At 31.5% G+C, this 20042-nt stretch overlaps 2 protein-coding genes across 8 annotated transcripts in view; one reads left to right on the forward strand and one right to left on the reverse strand.

Moving 5' to 3' along the window:
• Positions 1–20042, forward strand: part of LOC119075844 (neural-cadherin) — a 280539-nt gene that overhangs the window by 27040 nt on the left and 233457 nt on the right. The window lies entirely within an intron of this gene.
• Positions 7489–10047, reverse strand: LOC119075846 (filamin-B-like). Of its 3 annotated transcripts, none has more exons than XM_037182398.1 (5): positions 9948–10047; positions 9560–9888; positions 9313–9472; positions 8064–8269; positions 7489–7995 (listed from the first exon to the last, which is right to left on the reverse strand). In XM_037182398.1, exons 2-5 carry the CDS (start codon positions 9828–9830, stop codon positions 7820–7822), a joined length of 813 nt encoding a protein of 270 aa, XP_037038293.1. In that variant the 5' UTR covers positions 9831–9888; positions 9948–10047; the 3' UTR covers positions 7489–7819. The 3 variants fall into 3 exon arrangements, with proteins under 3 accessions (XP_037038293.1, XP_037038294.1, XP_037038295.1); XM_037182399.1 differs by having other exon boundaries at positions 9560–9855; positions 9948–10040; XM_037182400.1 differs by having other exon boundaries at positions 8060–8269; positions 9560–9886; positions 9948–10028.

The raw sequence follows: 20042 nt of genomic DNA on the forward strand, positions 1-20042 counted from the left end.
TTTCTGAAAATCAGTCTCAGTCTTTTTTATAATTATTCACAGTCGTAGAGTGTATTGTGATAAAGTCAGCTTAATCTGTCTAATATTGTGTAAGATGTCGCCCCATATTAGATGCAAAATCTTTCACTTCATTGGTTTCGACATTCTATGCTATAACAAAAGCCAAGACTGATCATTGCTATATTTGTCTAGGTCTACTAACAGATGTTTCAGTTTATCTGGTGAATTTCGCGTTATGTTTGCAAAAGTAGTAATCTTGAATCTTACTAAATGACATTCATGGGCACAGCTAATCACATACTCTTCTCATCTCTGAAGTATTTTTAAAAACCTGCACTCGTAAATTCTGTCGTCTACTCCAATATTTATTTATGCGACAGATGACAGGTATGTCATTTAAATTTGTATTCATCAGACAGTTATTAAAAATAATCCCCCTTCTTATGGTGCCTCTAAAACATTTTTTTATGATTAACACTCTTTCATGCATCAACTGCTATTATTCGTACGGCATCACACAGCCTATACCTACACTCATTTCACTACGATGAAATGTTAAATGCAAGCATAAACAACGTGTTCGTGCCGTATCTAAATAAAAAAGCTTTAAAAAAAGTGTTTTTTCTTATTGCTTGGTTGAATGAGTAAATGTCTCAATATGATGACAAGATAATTTGAATTTTTTTTTAATCCTCTCATCAAATCCAGGCATATTGTGAATGACAACTTTTCAAGTGTATAGTCGACATGAAATTAAATATTTTTACAATTTATAAATAACAAAACAAATCATAAATTTTTGTTCAGATCATGCGGATTATTTAAAAAATATTTTTATGGTGGCTGGGGCTTTAACATTCAAATTGATTTTATCAATAAACCACAACAATGTTATGGTGTTAAAAGTGGTAGAGCGTTTTTTTAAATATAAAATAGGGTTCGGTTACAATTGTTTGTGGGTAAAAATAGTTTAAAATGTCGCAGTGATACTTTAGCGTAAAAATAAAGTCTGAAGGACAGGGAAGTCTGATCTCTGATGCTAATAATGCTACACTTTAAATCATATTGTAGCTTATATTCTTAGAAGCTACACAATATGTGCGAAGTACTCAATTAGCATGTAAATTGGACTCAATAAAATTCAATCTTTACTTTACTTTACTTTACTTTTAATGCAAGTGGTTTTTTCATTATTCCAAACTATTTAGCGAACGTGGTCAATAACTATCCAATTAACATAACAAGATTTTGTTGGTGTCCTCTTTGAATTGCCTTCTTATATCAATTAGTCTTGCAATGAATATACCATTTTTGGTCTTCAATTAGTTGTATATTCTAAGCAACTTACATAATGTTAAACACCATTTCTTGTTGTGCAACGTTTACGATCACTTAAATGATGTTAGCTTATTCATTGGCAGAAATGGTTCATTAATCTTGATTTTTTTTATCAATTTTAGAAGAATATATTTGAATCGATTGATTTTACATAAAGAGGTACTTCAGCTACTCCAGACAATCCAGTATGCATGTATTATGGAGTCAGTTCAAAAATCATTAATTTGACCTTCAGTATTCTGTGTTTCCGAATCGCAAAAAGACTTAACACCTTGAAGCCATTAATTTTTATTTTCCTTAAAGTTTTGTTGTATCCAAGTGTGAAACAAAATTAATCTAATTAATTAGAACACATGGGGGTTCTGTAAAGGCTATTAAAATTATTGACGTGCGAAATCTTCATTCCATTTTTTTGTGTTCAAAGATGGAATTTATTGCAAGAACTGGTGTCTGTATGGATCGAGCATACGCTTATAAAAAACGAACAAAAAATGGAAACAAATTCCGCAACTTTATCGACAGATTTTATCGCAACGTACCCTGTGTGCATATTATCGTTCTTTACTAAACGTAAGAATGCAAAAAGAGAAAGAACTTAAATTGTAATAAAAATGCCACCGAAAATGTCTTTATTTGCAACGAATATCTTGTGACAAACTTTATAATCTTAATCGTCTTACCAAGTTATAAACGATTTTTTCTCCAAAGTTTAAATATGATTGTGAGATCAGTGAGTGAAAGAACTTAAAATTGTCATGACTTTTTGTAAAGAATCTACATTGAAAAGCTACACAATGACAGTCGTTGGTTCAAACGCAGTCGTTTTCTCCGACGATAAATTATTTAGAACAGAAATTTCAATTGTAGCGAGTAGTTTTGTCGGCATAGTTTTGCTTCATAGAAGGTGGATTTATAAAGTACTTTCAATTAAAAACTTGGTTTTTCAAATACAAAACGGTCCTTTTGTTTTATTTTTTGCAAATAAATCCGCTGTGCATATGAATGAGACTTTTTTAACATTGATGGCTTTGAACGGTGACTGACAACTTTGTCTGTGCTTCACATGTAATGTACAACTCTTTATAATAAGCCTACACTGTAATCTATAACGAAATAGATTGGGTATGTCTTTTACAGTTCTTTTTTTGTTATAAATACATTCATGTGAGGATCATGCATTCAATCGAAAGATAAATGCTTAATGGAATTGTCTGAAATCGATTACATTTATTTCGGGTATGTAGTTCACTGTTCATGTAGTAGAAGTTCAATTTCCATTTATATAAACGTCTCGACAATATTATACATAGGAAGGAAGGTTTTTTTATATTTGTGTACGGGTTTATTGCCTGTTCGTTGGGGTTAAAATGTAGAAAATTGAAATTGAAGCCGTAGTAAAGCAGAATCTATTCAAGTTCCGTATTATATGTGGTAGCATAGCTGCTATACAGCAATATCTAGGCAGAAACGTTTGTGAACGGCGAATTTCTGGTTGTAATTGACATTTCATTAAAGTTTAATATAATCGTAGAAAGGTTGTGAACTTGTGAGAATATTTCATAGAAAAATCAAAACGATTTTATCACATGCAAACAGCGAAAATAAGTTAAAATAGTTCCATAAGTTAACTTGATATTTTCGTAACGGTATGGGGAGGGACGACTATATTGACAACTATTTGCAGTTAAGATCTATTTATAAAATACAGACAACAAGACAGAGAAACTTGAGCCTTAGAGGTTGCATCATTCTCAGTTAAAATTAGAATAATTAGTGGTAAACCCAATACCACACATTCAAATATCCTTCGAACCAGAGACTAACGTAAGGATTTTTCCGTGGGTAACAAAAAGGAGCAAAAATGACTAGTTCAGAGGCTCCAAACGCAATTATCGTAAGTTGCTTAAATTAAAACAAAATAAAAAGCCCAGGTTTTGATTGTTGTTATCAACGAAACTTAGAGGTAAAATCGCGAATTCTTGAACAATCGGTTAGCCATGCCAGACGGGTTTTGAAGTGTATGGTACCCATACAATAGAGTCTATGAAGCCTCTCTCGTCAGCTTCAGTGAATCTACACACGATTGTTTGTTATTATTTAAAAGAATATTTCCTAATTTAATATATTCCGTGACTTTTCCAATCGTTAAATAGTTATCGTTTATAAATTCCAACTAAACTATTACTATTATGACGTGCTATGTCTCCATATACCTTAGGTAGCCATACTTTCTTTTAAACCCATAAATCATAGCCATAAATCTGATTATCAAAGTATTAAACTGGCATTTCTAGCATAGTAATGAAAATTATGGAAATATGGAAAATTAATTAAAATATAATATCAAATTTTGTCTAGGTGTAACCACACCTAAACTAATCTCACAATCTTCAAATTACAGGAAAAAGAATTATTTTTTTTGTTTTCCATTTAATTATCAATTCCATTCTTTCGGTTTTCAATTAACTTAAAAGAGGACCGCTCCTTCATTGTATGTGACTCTAGTATTGAGAGAGAGAAGACATTATTGTTAACACCCAAGTAGTTTCCCATTGTTGTGCTTACATAATCACCACAATAAATTCCAGTTTGAATGAAATTGATGAAGAAACTTTTTTTTGGGGCCTAAGGGGTTGGGATGAATAAATACGTGGCTTGTTCATAGCATTATACATTATACGTATATTCGTTATTCATTGGAACATCGTGGAAAACTATAGCTTCTCTTGCGTGTTGATTTGGATTTAGTAATTTTTATAGAGGATATCGTTCACATTGGAATAGTAATACTAAAGGAAATGGTTGGATGTTTTGACATTGAATGAACATGAGAAAAATAGAATAAACGAGACCTACTAATAAAAAAACCGAATAATGAAATGGTATTAGCTCACGTGATGTGTAAATCACTTAAAGTCTCCTTTCAAATTCAGACAGTTATTAAAATTTCAATCATTAATTAAGATAACACCATTCTTCTCAATTAAAGATAGCATTATCAGATCAAAACATAATAACATGGAGCTAAGGCGAATACTTAAAACATCATAAAATACATTACCTCCTTTGGTGCTCAGCATGAACGATTTTTTTTTTCGAAATGCAGCTCAAGCAAGATACATATTTTACGATGTTGAACAAAATTTGATTTTTTTTCTCGACATAAATTTTTACTTTATTTTCGATTATGTCACGTTGAGGTTTTATTTGATTTATATGGTAAGTTGGAAGGTATTACATTTTATAGTCGCAGTCGTTAGAGAAGTTATTACATCTACAATACATCAATGTAGAAATTTTGATGGTGAGCCGTTAGTAGGTTAAAATATAGACAATTAGCAACTGTTTCCTCTGAACATTCCTTTCGTAATAAATTATTCATTTGTCTTCAACTGAAGATTGGCTACAAGTAAATTCTGTAACATATACCAAAATCACATCTCGTCTGATGTTAGTACTAAAATAGATAAGTCTAGCCGAAACCAACAAAAAATTAAAATGAAAACATCCTATAACTTACATAAATTCTTTAACTCCATAACTTCTTAAATAAATGCTACTTGTAGTTCGTCTCAAAAAGTTTTAACAGTCAGTGGTTGTGGAATTTCAATTTAATTTTTTTTTAACTTTACATTCGCCTAATGCACATTTGTAACATGATGATGACACACAGTGACAAATAAGTCAAAGAAGCTTTAACTCTTGATGATAAAATTGGCATTACGTGTTCCGACACCGTCTTTCATGTGAATGTATTAAATATCCTCTTTATACTAACCATATCTCAATCAGTCCGTATAACAATATTGCAATACTTCACTCTCGGATTCGGACATATTCTTGATGTTGATACAATTTATAATCTCATTCAGAACAACACCGATTCATATAAATAACAATCATCTGATGGAATGCAATATGAAACTCACGTTTTTTTGTTGTTGTTATACATCATGTGTATACGAGGTATACATGTTACATCTTCTCACACAGCATATTTTGTTATTTCTATTCGTGAGAAAAGTAGACCTGTTCATCCATACAAAACGAAAATTTTGCTCATATATCTTTCACTGAAATGTAGTTCGTTTCATATTAATAGACCGTACCTTTATACAATTACCTCTGTACGATTGGAATGGTTATGTAGCGAAACTATGGATCTTCATTTCATGTAATCATTCACTACACGCTTTTGATTTGTTTGTCGTGCTATTGTGAAGAAAGGTAATGAAAAGGTACTACTGAATTTAAATAGTCTTGTTATGAAGGGGGATTGATTTAATAATTAAACGACATCTTTCGTTGTTTATGTACTATGAGGTAAAATAGATGTCTTCAATTTACTTTAATTAAGGTTGTCGCTGGTTGGGTTTAGCAATTAATTATGAACACAAATCAACATTCTCCGCCTTATTTACCTAGCCTTTACAGAAGTGTAACGCCGTTTATCATCTTTTTTCTTGACTGCATTAGTTTTGATCGTGTGGCTAGCCTAGTGTGGCTAGCCAATCATAATTATATGTTGTTCTTATCACATGTGTCCGACCATGTAATAATTGAATATGCGACTTCTTCTCTTTAATTTTACTGCACACTTTCCTATAAACTAGCCTGAGATGATCGTTTATTTTTATAGCAGTCTTTGATAACATCTGAATATATACGTTTCTAGAAGACTAAACGCACGGCAATACGTGCCACTTCATGGAGAAAATCCCAGGATTATTTACCAAGAGACACCTTTTACCCGGTCGACTATTAATGCAGAACTGTTTCTTAAATGCTTAAATAAACGTCCCATTTTTTGAGCTAATTCGAAACTTCCCAACAACATTTTCTAACACTTGACACTAACAATTTTTACAAAAGGAACATTTCTTTCATCAGAAATGCCACATTCTTCCTCTTCTAAACGAGAAGACGACCTAATAAAGTTTACCAAAGTGACACAGTACATGCATTACCATAAACGACTTTCCGTAAAATAAAATGTTGATCAATCAGAGTAAGATGGTTATTGGTTATCTCCTTTAGTATAATGTAGCTTACGCTTTTATATACAATAACGTTATTACATTTTTATCGAACGCTACTTCTTGTTACTCTAACGATCCCTTATATTTTCCTATTTATTTTTCGATCTCTTTGATATAAGACGAGACCGACAAGACACAACAACATTTATGTAATGTGAATTCACATATTCAATATATAATTTGCTAAAGGATATCAATATGGTTAATATGGTATGTTATATGTGCGGTTATATTATGGCAAGCAATATGTGAAAAAACGGACAAACTTTCAAACTAATATTGAAGTGATATAATGGCTGATAGTTCGATTTAACGGTTATAGTTATTTTATATGAGTTAAAATGCACCCCTAACTGTACCCATATCTCTCACATATATGAATTTGAAAACTTTGTTCCATTGAAGTCGTTCGAACTAATCTATTTCAGCATGATACTACTCGAAAAACGTACAACAAGAATGTTAAAATTATCGCCATAAAAAGTAGAATTGCATGAGATACTAAAATGTACATTTAGAAACTTTCACGGAATTAATATTTTATCGTTGGAGCAGATGCGGTTTCAGTTTTTGATATTTCAGAAAAGCAATTGCCATTGTAATCCGTTACACAGTATTTAATTGCATTTTGTGTTGCAATTTTTTGATTTGCATGAAATTTTTCGGAATTGGTTTTTGGGCTGATGCTGATTTCATTTTCATATTGCTCTACTCAATTAGCAATAACTGCAGAGCAGATATACAATCACGTACCACCAGCGACTGTAACCGTATACTGGTCGGTTCTGTACTGTGTTTTTATTGAATACTCGAGAGAACTAGGCCGTACCTTATGTAATGTAAGTTTTCCTTTGAGCTTCGTTTTCTCGACATTTTCTTTAGTTTCTTATTGGAAATTTTCAAATAGAAGTTACAACAGTAACTATTAGGTGTTGAGCGACTAAGATATGATTTCTATTTTTAAACTCTATAACAAACGATCTATCTCTAAAATGAAGAAGCAGGTGCATTAGTTTATTCCATACTAAGATTGCAAATAAACCAACTCTATGAAACAAAGAATTGAGTCACTTCCACCAAATATCCACAAGCAAAATGGTGACAACAAATCTCTTACATTCTCATACGGTAAATTTATTTCAACGCAATAAGCGAACAATTTTCGTTTTCCATATATCAATTCAACAATTTGGCTTCGACTCAAAAGTTGTAAAAATTTCGATTCAATGTAATAAATTTAATCAACTAACGGGCACGTGTCAATGCAGAATGTTCCTATAGTTAGCAAATTAGTTGGACACAACGAAATAAAATTATCTGCGTGGGTATGTTTATCCGTAAAAATTCACATAAATTCGATGTAAAAGGACGAAATTTTGTCTAATTCTAAAAAAATATTTTCAATTGACATCACATGACGAGTTATTGTCGGGTTGTTTCATTTATTTAACCGTAACAGTATATGGAGAACCAGGTACGTGTTCACCACGGAATCTTAGCATGAATTTATATACACCTTTTTTCGTCGGTGTGTAAGCCAGCGCTACGATCCCCTTGCTTTTCTCCACAGTTGAATACGGGGGTATCATGGGACCATCAATGTCAATCATAAGCTCACCTGTAATTTATTTTATTCAGAAATTAATCAAAACTGCACAGATCTGTTTGCAAATTGACAAAACCTACAATTAATTTCAGCTCTTGAGATATCGAGAAAGATTTCAGCTATTTCGTTGACAAGCACTTCTTGAGCTCCTGAAAGTTTGACTTTCTTTACAATGTTTCTTTTGATGACTAACGGTTTCATAATGGGAAAACCACGACCAATAACGTTGATTTTGAACGGACTGCCACGAACATGTCTGTTGTTGTATTTAACAGTCAAAATGTACCTACAAAACGTTTTTGTTATTTTCCAATCGATTTTCAAGTTAGTAGCTAAAGTTTATGTTATGTTGAAAGTTAGTAGTTAATCCAATGTTTAAAGTTTTTCAAGTATGTACCCTTCTTGAATTCTAACAGAAAATCATGTTATTCTGAGAATAGTTCGTCTCACTTCTCCAAATTTTAGCTTTAAACAATGAAATAGCTTCACTAACTACCCGTTTCTAATTTTCCGTGGCGCAGTTCTCTGCGTATTAGAGTTATCGGTCGAACGTTTATGATTAAGTTGTTTTTGTTTCTATCTATCAAAGGAATTCATATTTTGCGATAATTTTTCTTCTAAAGAAAACACATCAAAATTGAGAAGGTCAGCGTAAAAACTGAATGAAACAAGTGTTGCACAAGCAAGATTAATGTGAACTTCACTAAAATTGTAAAACATTCCTATTAAACTTAATTCGAGCGACAGCCGTAAAAAATATCAAAAGAAATTAATAAATGTCGTTCAAGAAAAACAAACAACTAATCAAACTCGTTATAAAATGTAAGTGGACGAAAAGCGGAAATTCCTTTCAATGGATTCATGTGACCATCATTTTTATACAATTTTTTCTACTTTTTGATCAAAATATATGTTTTGTATGTGTGTATTAGAGAAAATCGTTTCAGAAGGCGCATCAATTAAATTTTCAGCGAAAAACATTTGCATTTTGCATGCAATAAACACTGATCTCAGCACTCAGCTACATTTACCAAAATAAAACGCTGATTTGCGACCTAGTTGCATAAATTAATTGAAATTAGAAAACATGAGCCAGGAAGCGTTAATTACTTTTCTGACAACCATTTGAAACACTTTTAATTGCAAAATGTTGCCGTTTGCTTGCTCATGTTCTACAATATTAAATTCTTTTTTCTTTGATTTTTTCACTGCACTGCTCACTAGAGTCCTTTAAGTTTTCTTTTCTACCATTGAACCATAGATTTTAAAATTCGTTTTGTAAGAAAATGCATTTGTAATGAGTCCAATATGGTGTTGAAAAGTACTTACACTCCAGGAACAGTAGGTAGATATGTAACAGATATATTTCCATCTTTCAAATGGTCGAATTCGATGTCAGGTTTCTCAGGTCCATCAAAACAAACGTACAGGCCGCATTTTACCCGCTCTTTGCAATCAGAGGCGTGTACGACAAAATCGGTCGGATTACCTAGATTTTGGCAATTGATAATTTTAATAATTCTATCTTCGTTTCAACGGATTTATTCGGCTTATTTTGGAATTGAACTTTATTTACCAACTGTCGCACCGAAAACTCCATCCCCTGATGTGCCAATTATCAATTCATCATCAGTCAATCCATTACCATTCTCATTGTTTTCTTGATTTACTGTTGCCGCAGTATTTTCTTCTTTTACTGTTGTTACAGTATTTTCATCTTTTACTGTTGCTGCAATATTTTCTTCTTTTACTGTTGTTGCAGTATTTTCTTCGATAACTGTTGCTGCAGTATTTCCTTCGTTTGTCGTTGTTGCAGTATTTTCTTCACTTGCTGTTACCTCAGACATTGCGTATTTTTATTTAACTGACTGACTACGAATATTCAAAATTAGTTGCACTTTTTTTCTGTAAAACAAGTCGTATATAGAATTGTGACAAAATTTCAATTTATTCAAAACACTAACTGAAAATTCGGGAAATGTTTTTCCAACGATTTCACCACTATACCGACTTACGAACGACTGATTTTGAATGAAGAAACTCCTCTCCAATTTGATATCACACATTAAAATGTGGAGACTATATGATAGATCTTTGTTATTATATTCAAATAGTGTGATAATTTCGTTAAAATTATGATTTCTATTTATAATTTTGTTTTAAAATGAAAGGAATATCACCTGCTACATATATAAAAAAAATTAATTGAGATTAAAGTTTGTATTTTTATCCATTTTTTTTGCAAATAGCGTTACAAAACATTAACAAAAATAAGTGGAATAAAAGAGAAACAATTTTGCAAAATGAGATACCAGAAAATGTCAATTAAATTATAATGGTCACCATCAAGAATGAAAATATTTCAAATTTTTATTTTCTATTGGAGACGGATACACAACGGAGAAACATATCGGTTGTATAAGAGTTTAGAGTAATAAATTTCGGTTTGACAAAGTAGTGTCGACAACATCTACTTTATAGAATACCCTGGAGAATTTTCTTAACCTTTTTCACTAACTTCTTTTGGTCTAATTATTCTTAACAGGTTGAAAGGAAATCTTTCACTTCGATAGTTTTAACATACATGTTACTTAAAAGACAAAATTGAGGACCACGACTATTTTCTTCGTTATCGATAACAGACCGTCTGCCCACCAAAGGTCGACACAATCTCTTTTTCCAATTGAATGAAACAATTAATCTTCCCAGCAAACGCTCAACGAAACCATGAGATTTCCCATTTATATTCGAAAATAAAATCAAAGTTGATAGAAGGGGTCCAGGATTAAGACTACTATTTAAGAAGCAGGATTAGGACACAGAATTTGTTGGAATAGACAAATATCGTTTTTATTCTAGAACCTCATAAAACACCGACTCATTCAAATCACTTGCCAAAATGGTTCTCTAAAAAATGCGTAACAGTTTATCGTTATGACAAATTATGTGAACTAATGGTCACATTAGGAAGGATGTAATATATAAATCACGGCGTAATCATTATTCTAGACAATATGGGAAACACACGCATACGACTCGCACCACAAAATTGCCAATTTTTGTGCCAAAAGTATCTCCACTCGAGCATTCAATCAAATGTCATAATTTTGAAAACAAGATTTTGAACTTGAATTAAATTGTCATGTTATAGTGTCACAGTTATCTCAGTCATTAATCGCAATATGAGTAATTTGTTGATAGAATCAGTTGAAAATTTTTTGTTTTGACTAGTTTAGTCTGGATAAAATAAAAATATCCACCGGTTATACGAAAACACAGAAAACGATACCGAATGAAGACTAATTGATAAATACACCATGTCCGGAATGATTTTGAATTGAATTGTTAGACACACTTGCAAACTTAGTAGATCTGAATTAGTAAAATGAAACCGACTTTCAAATTATCAGTTTCAGCTCAATAAATAATTGATGAACTATGTTGAATTCGTAAACGTAATTGGTGTACATGCAGAGTATGTAATAGAAACAATCATACATATATTTACCATCTCGGCGACTACATTTTGCTATTGAAATGAGCAGGGGAATTCTGAATGTACAAAATTAAACAGACAATTATCGCGTAGTACAAGCATTTGATGCCCTAACCATGATGAATTTTGAAAAGAAAATGTAAAATAGAAATTTGTTAAGCGAAAATAAGATTACATTCAACGATTACAAAATTGAAGTGGCACGAGTAGTCTTACTTTACATGCGAATAATACACTTTTTTCGCTACCCTTTCTCATTTGCATAAGAGTTTCTAACATAAAACACAATGTCACGTAAATGTTGTATATTATTATTAAAATAATGCAGTGCCATAATACAATGACTGTTTATATAATGTACTTACATAATATATGCCTAGCCGCACATGCTTTCAGTGCTATTGTTCCGTTCTTGAGTAGAAGAAGTATATGGAAAGATGAAAATAACGGAGTGACGCATGCGACCATTTAAATAAAAAAATTGTACATATTTGAGGCAGCTAGTCAAAAAGAAATCGAGTGAATAAGATGTAGAAAAGACCCTTGTCGACAGCAGTAGAGAAGAAAAAAAAATCGTTGCAAGAAAGTGGAGGATAACGTACAAAAGATTTGAGTAGGTAACCCTCTAGATGTACATATATATACATACATGCCACTTGATACCTATTATTGCAGCAAACATACAACTAGTATAAGCAGCACAATTCTTCTTGTTACAGGATGTAGGAAATGTTTGTGGTTAAAAAAATGTATGAAAAAAATATGAAAGAAAAATGACGTTATCAATTATAATGGTTTACCGCCTTGACGTAATAATGTATTAGAGGTACAGGAATTTATTAAAATCCTAATAATGTCGGTAATTTATATATTTAATTTGAAATGATGTAAGTAAGGGTGAAATATGATTAAAATCCGGATACATTTCGAATAAAATAATAAACGACATGTGCATCATCAAACTAGGTTGTATTACCAGTCATTTAGTTGCAATTTGAGACTACCTTTTACTGTGTTTGCAACGCAAAACACAAAAGGTGAGATTATGTTTTCCAGTGAGTCTGGTTTCAACGGTCAAACATATCAGCGTTGCTGTTTTTGTTGGAAAACTTCATTCTATTGTTTGATTTTAAAATCTCAGGAAACGTAGTTTCCTTTAATTATTTGAAAAGTTGCTCGGGTTGACTCAACATTGTTCAATTGTCTGCAATTGTATTTGTATTTGCACATCACTTACCGCACTTGATTAAACAAAAACTGCACCGAGAATTGAATGACCCATTTTTCGAATTCAATTCAATCGATGCACACAATGTCGTGGTTATTTTCCACCAACAACCATAGGTCTCGCCATAGGTGTGGTAGAAATTCTTTTATTGTTGAGCTCACCACATGGGCGATCTGATTTGCTTTATCTTTACATTACATGCCTGTTGGCCAAACACAGACATTTCGATTGTGTTGAGTTGAAAATGGTAAAACTAAAAATTGGTTTGAACATCTTTTCCAACTTTAATTTAGTATACGGGCAGAAATAATGTTTAAACGGTTCCCCTTATTATGATGCGGCCAAAAATTCACAAAAACTTTGAAGCACTTCTCTGCCACTCCATCATACAACATAATTCACATTTTGTATATTTCAATAAATGTGGTTATTACTTCTGACATAACTCTTAACGAACTCATGCTGTTTTCCATTAATTAGAATAAATTAAACATAATTTACAACAATTTAACGCAGCATACATTCTCATGCTAATCAATGATGAGATGATATTGCAAAATTTTCGGATTATATTTACGAGAATTTTATGTTTTGAATTTTTGTTTTTATTTTTTGTTTAAGAATTTGTGAACGTTTCTGTATAAATATCTACCGTAACTGAGATATCTTTGAGAAAGTGTTTTAAAAACTGCATTTTATCTCGGATATTCCGTGCGTCTTTTTGTAAGTTAATACATTATACAAAAGCAAAAACTAATTTCTTTGATGTGATTTATTCATGCAAACTGTAATACTAAAACATCATCATTTCTCATTCAGTATAAGTCAAACGAATATTCTTCAAAGGCTCATTTTCTGATATTCACAACAAATTAATTTCACTGAAAACTTTTGCACATTAGTTTTAACTCTTCATTGTCGCCATTGTGTAGCATACGACCATATTTCATTACCTATGGAACAATACCTGTGTCCCATATCGAAATTATTCTCGCACAATAGTACAATTTATAAACCCTTTGAAAGTTTAAACATAAAGTTAGTTATACGACACGTATGTAGCCGTCGTTTTGTGAACCAGCGTGAAGATGACGGGCGTATATTTCGGAATTGGCATTATTCAGCTACTTTCAGCAATGAAAAGTGACTATATAAACTCAAATAAAATGGAAATTTTGTTCCAATTTCATTGTAATTGGTCGTGTCGAATATTGTACATTTCGAATTACAGAGGGAAACTATAACGAGGTTTGTTTTGCCAAACGCAACTATTTTCCAAGAAATAAGTAAATGTTTTATTGACAAACATATAAGGTATGTCGCGATGAAATTAGTGTCCCATTGAAAATCATCGAAAATTCTACGAACTTTTATTTTTCGTTCCGAGCGAGTCTGGAAAAGTATAATTCTAAAAAATATTACGAGTCGTCTGCCATTTCGGTATACCAAGTATACTTTGTAGATTTATTGGGAAATAGCAATTTGTGCTGGTGTTTTATAAGATCAAGTAATGTCTTGACAAGGGTACAAAATTGTTGGAAAAACCTCTCTGAATTTATGAATCACACCAGAGACCGTAACGGAAGCTATAGAAAACAAACGAAATGCGGTATTCTGAGAAGACAAATAGCTATTGAATATAAGATGACATTTATGATAACATAGTAAAAATCAATAAATTGTCTATATGTATACGAGCTATCTGTGCATTGTATGGTTATTTGTTTAGAGGTTTAGAGTATGGTAAAAGCGTTAGGTCTTGTTGAGTTAAAGAAAAGCTGTCACATAAAAGCTATCAGAAATCATTCATTTTGACATGGTAAGAAAGATTCGATACTTTCGTTGAATAATATCGGTGTGTGTGTGCTCTCATTTTAAATTTATTTGTGTACTTGATCAATGCACTTCAATTCTGATTTTTTTAGATTACACTTTTTGACGTTTTTTGAATAACCGATATATTTTAACGCATCTAACCACTACAATTCTATTTTACCCGTACAAGTATCTGTTATTAAATTAAGTGAAATAAATAATTTTAATTAAACTAACCATTGTGGTTGTTTGAGCGAGTTCCGAGTTTACCCGATTTTAATTAATTTCATAACATAATTTGTAGCTTATCGAGGAATTCATGGTTTAAATTTAAAACAATTTTTTTATTGCCGTTTCAGTTGACCAATTATGCAAACCATTTTTGATATTTTCGCATTTTTAGTGAAATATTGTAACCGCCAAAACTTTGCCAATTTATTTGAATAAACCGAGATAATACGCTCACAATGTTAATTTTATGTTATTCAACTAACGAAGCAAAAGGGTCCACTATTTATTTACGCCATTAAACTTTATAATTATTAGTATCACGAATGAATATGTGATAATGATTTTACTTAAGAGACCGATAAAATTTGATTAGTAATGACAGAGCAAAAGACACTTGAGAAGATGAGAAGGACCCAAAAACATTTAGTAAAGAAAATTTCGAATTTTCTTATTGTTCACAATTGTTTAATAAAACTTTATGAAGTGTCACGACGTGTAGATAATAAACAATTATATTTAAACAATGATAAAAACTTGGGAAAAGCGTTTTTATGGAACGTTATGACATTTCATATTCTTTCGCAGCATTGTTAAAAACTTTTGTTTTTAAACTATTAGTTTTATCAGGTTTCACAATGCGACACAATAAGTTTTGCGAAAGCTAAAACTGAACAAAAGTGCTCTTAAATCCAACACGAACGTAATCCCATCGATTGTATTACCGAACTAGAAAAAAGTTTGTTGGAAATAACTATATTAACACCTCAGAAAAGAATGTTTTGCTTTCACAAAAATGATGGTCCATTTTTAAGATCAATTAAAAAATGTTAAAGTGTTCGAATAACAGAAGAACCTTTCAGATTCCTTTCAGGAATCGACAACGTCGGCAGAAATGTATAAGCTGCAGTATTCTCTTTTAAAACAAATCGTATGTTTAAATTAATGAAGTACAAGATTTTAAATAATAAACATTGAAATATTATTACAAAACATTAATACAATACAATACATTTTGTTGTGTTTCTGGCTTGCAACATATTAATATTGTTTATTTATTTACTATTGCAATATTTGTCTGTACGTCCAATTACATTTGAAACCATTTCCATGTCACTGAGATCCAACATCTGCAATAAAACAAAATTTCTTCCATTTTAACTGAAATTATTCTATGAAATTTATTTTCTTTCGTTTTACGATTTCTTTGGTAACAGAATATACACAATTCAGTCTGGTTAGCATAATACACGTCGTCGAAACGCTATAGGCTCTGATAGATGCTTCTTATGAAATGAACACTTGTAAAATGTATCTGCTTTCATTATCTAAATATTTGCTAGCTTCGTTGTTGATTTTCTTTTTGTTGCAATTTCGTTTGCATTAATAGCAAATTATATGAAAAAAAGGGATCATGTAGTGTGAGAGAGATTCAATGAGCATTTTATATTTAATAATAAAATTCAATATAGCTGCCTCATTTATCATGTCACTAAATACGAATTATGCGATAAACAAGCCGACCATTAAGCAGATAACATATTTTAAGACAATATATCCGAGATGTTGCCTTTACCCGAAGCTAACAATTTATTTTTTATCAAATCTCATACCAATTTTTTCGTTAAATATGCGATTATAATTTCTGAGCTTTGATAATCTTGATTTATTTTACAGATATTTGTCTGTGGCGTGGCTGTTTGTTTTTTATTTGAATGTTTTTTCTCTACTGTTGGTTGGAGAAAAAACTGATTGAATTTCACATGTAAATTATCTTAAGTCCCAAATAGAAAATTTAAATTAATGCTCTCTAATGATATTGACAATGTATTAAGCAACTATTTGAATAAGTAATTGGGTGTGATGTGCGATTGAATTAGTTTTGGGATAATCTCTCAAATATATCAGACTTTAACTGCTTCTACAGTGATTTATTCCATTATGTGATGTTAAATATGGGATATTGATAAAAAGTTGTTGGAGGCTAATAGGCTCATTTCTTTGCGATAGTGTTTTTGTGTTAGATCAGAAAAAGCGCGGATTATTTATTGATTTTTTTTTTGAAAAGAAGAAACTTTGCTCTTTTCGGCTTCAGTACGCGTAGTTTTTGAATTCTTATTAAGTCCAAAGTTACGTTAAAACGTTAATACAGTCAATCGCTTTTCTGATTCCATTCTTTTCACTGTTTCTTTAAGTCACAGATGTAATCCATTTAATTGTATGGGCTTCGGCCTCGCCTTACCATAATTAAATTCATGCCGGGCAGAATACTCGCGTTATTCTATGATAATGTTATATCTAGTACTGTAACTTCTAAGAGACAGGAGCAAATATGGGTGGTACTTGTGGTGTGGAATTTGTTGACATGAAAAATTTCTAACGTAGTTTTGCTATATTAATCAATCTGGCGATAACCTTTTAAAAAACTTTCACAAATCCCAGAAATCATCTTTAGCTACTTCACATAATTATGATGAATAAGAATTGATTTTCTTGTTATTTCAAACAACCGTGTCACATACCCCTATGATTAATGTTGAATGTTCGTTTAATTCGAGAAATGAAACAGTTTTCCAAGATCTACTATTAGTTTATGGTTGCACTGCAGTGAGTAAAAACAAACTTATTTAATTAAGTTCTGTTTTAAATGGTAAATATTCTGAATGCATTTAGCAACAACAAATCTGCATTGGAGATACACCACACACACAGTTTTATTGAATGTGCAAATTATTCTACACATAAATTAGAGAGATCAGAGATAAAACTGACGCTGATAAAATGGTATCGTTACACGACTGTGTAAAATTAATACAAGGGACATGTGTAATTCTATTTCTAATTTGAATTGTTTAGCTTTGTAATTTATTTGGTACGGAATTTCCAATATAGCTTGTGCGCTACGATAAGCAGAAGCGTCGATCGACGAAATTACTTTTTGCTGTTCAGTATTGTTTGTTCAATATAATTGGGATTTGGGTCAAAATTAGTTATAGTTACTGCTCTTCAAATGAAATGTAAATTAATTAAAAGGTTTGTTATGCAAGAGATAGAGTAAACTTTACCAAACTTAGTATTCTGTCATTTGATGTGTCCTCTACTTTTATATAAATTAGTTTGTATTAAGGACATTTCATAATTGACGTCCTACACTTTTCAAGGAGTAGGTGAGCTGAGCTGAGCAAAGCGTAACAAATACAATGTTATAAATATTGGACCCACAATGGTCAAACATCCAGAAAAAGTGTAGGAAATCATTTATGAATGACATACCAGCTTGACCAGGTCACAGAAGCATGAAGTGTTTCAGCTTCCTCTAATACTTACACAATTTTCATTAAATAATTTAATTTCGCATCAAATCGTCTCCGTATTCTGCACACGCTATACCAATCATATCTTCGATACACAATACTGAACTAAGATCTTATCCCATAAAGTAATCCTATTCAAACATTTGCAACATATCAACAGAGACCGCATCAAATGCTAGTTGCTAGTATTCACAATTTCATAATAATAAGTCTGTGCACTTTGAGTGTGAATTTATTTGCATACATGAAATTATTCAAATTCAACAAGTATTATGGTGAAGAATATAATGCAGATTGTTGTAAGTGCACTTGTCAAAGACCTGAAAATTACCATCGTTTGCACTGGAATTTAGTTTATGCAGCGAATATTTTCTAATCTGCTTAAATTCTTAGTGTAAGAATGTTTATGTGTTTTGTTTTGGGATCAATGAAAAGCTTTTTTAAAATGTTGTTTTTTCTTTCATGGCTTTGAACATTGACGAAATGCAAGAGAATTACATGAAACGTAAATGTTATGCTTTTCCAGTTTTGGATACTGTTTGGAAATTGCTTATCAAATGGTCACACTACAGACTGTTTGGTTTCGAATAGAATGGCTAAATCATTGCATTGTGGCACGAAAAATAGATAGCAATTTTATGTGTAACCGCAGTTGAGTATTTGAAAAACGTATTCGGGCGAAGGGATACAAACTGTGTGTGTGTTCAACCAATATAAACGAAAAAGTAACATTTAAATGCCAATGTATTTTAGTACAAATACATTTTAAACAAGTTGAATAACCGAAATCTTAAAATTAAGTCCAATGTAATCCTAAACCTAATGTTCCATACGAGGTTCCATACTCTTTTCCCGACCAACCGTGCATAGAAATCTAACAAAATGAAAATTTATTCATATAAAGTATAACAACAGTATTTTCTGTGTGTAGCAAACCGACGGATTATACATGTATACATATGCTCGTATACCTTTAATACGATAATGCTTGTAGACGAAAAAGAATTTGTCCTCAAGAGTGTTAATTCGCTTTTATTTTGAAAGCCATAAATATCCGTTAAATTGGCTTCTAAGTTAGATTCTTGTATTTTTGAACGAAAAATAGCTACTGCTGATGATTTACGACCCATTAAATTCTAATAAATTATGTATGAAACGAAGGGAGCATGTTCAACTACAAATGTGAATTTAATACCAATTCTTCTTAGTGCTCACCTGATTTAAAGTTGCATGACAAACTTTCTGGAATATCATTCGAGACATATTTCAAATGCGCTTTTATTTAAAGAATAAGGAAGTTCGTTTGATTTGCAAGACGACCATCAATCTTGATTACTTGTCCGTTTTCATATCAGCGTCATCATCATCATCATCATCATAATTTTCACATTTAAAAAGTTTTTGAAAATCGATTTTTATAAATGGATATTATGTGTACACTCCGTGTTCCTCTGTTCATTTTAAATTTTGTTTTTCCAATTCAATTTCATCTCACACAATCTCACACAAATCTCTCTTAAGCCATAGTTGAATTTGTATACACAACACTCACACCGATTCCCGACATCATGTTGAATCGATTAATACTTCACTCATGTGGATAATTATCTTCTATTATACATGCATTTCGTTTTCATCCATTTAAAGGGATATGTATTTTTGAGGTAAGCCCATTCGACCACACAACGGATGTACAAGACTGTAATGACGAAACACTCCAACCTCATGAATATTTTGTTTTTGGGTTAAATTTGATTTGCGAAAACAAATACCGAGATCTGTAAATGAGGTGAACGTTGCAAAAAAGGGGGGTAATATGATAAATGCTAAACATGAAACTGGGTCAACGAAAGCGGCCATCCAATGCAATTTTAATTAGAAAATTAATTTAATATTTGATTAAGCCGAGCTTAAGCACAGAAAAAAAGACCATTCGTAAACACTGAGTCCAACCGAATCACCTTTATTTAATTAACAA

The sequence above is a fragment of the Bradysia coprophila genome, unplaced genomic scaffold (genome assembly GCF_014529535.1).
Source record: "Bradysia coprophila strain Holo2 unplaced genomic scaffold, BU_Bcop_v1 contig_232, whole genome shotgun sequence".
NCBI lineage: Eukaryota > Metazoa > Arthropoda > Insecta > Diptera > Sciaridae > Bradysia > Bradysia coprophila.

What these genes read in the sequence shown, in the direction of transcription:
- LOC119075846 (XM_037182398.1), bottom strand. Translation starts at nt 9,830, where the DNA reads ATGTCTGAGGTAACAGCAAGTGAAGAAAATACTGCAACAACGACAAAC. An exon ending in AGTTTTCGGTGCGACAGTTG is followed by an intron (nt 9,473 to 9,559) that starts GTAAATAAAGTT and finishes GCCAAAATCTAG; the next exon opens with GTAATCCGACCGATTTTGTC. An exon ending in CTACCTACTGTTCCTGGAGT is followed by an intron (nt 8,270 to 9,312) that starts GTAAGTACTTTT and finishes AACGTTTTGTAG; the next exon opens with GTACATTTTGACTGTTAAAT.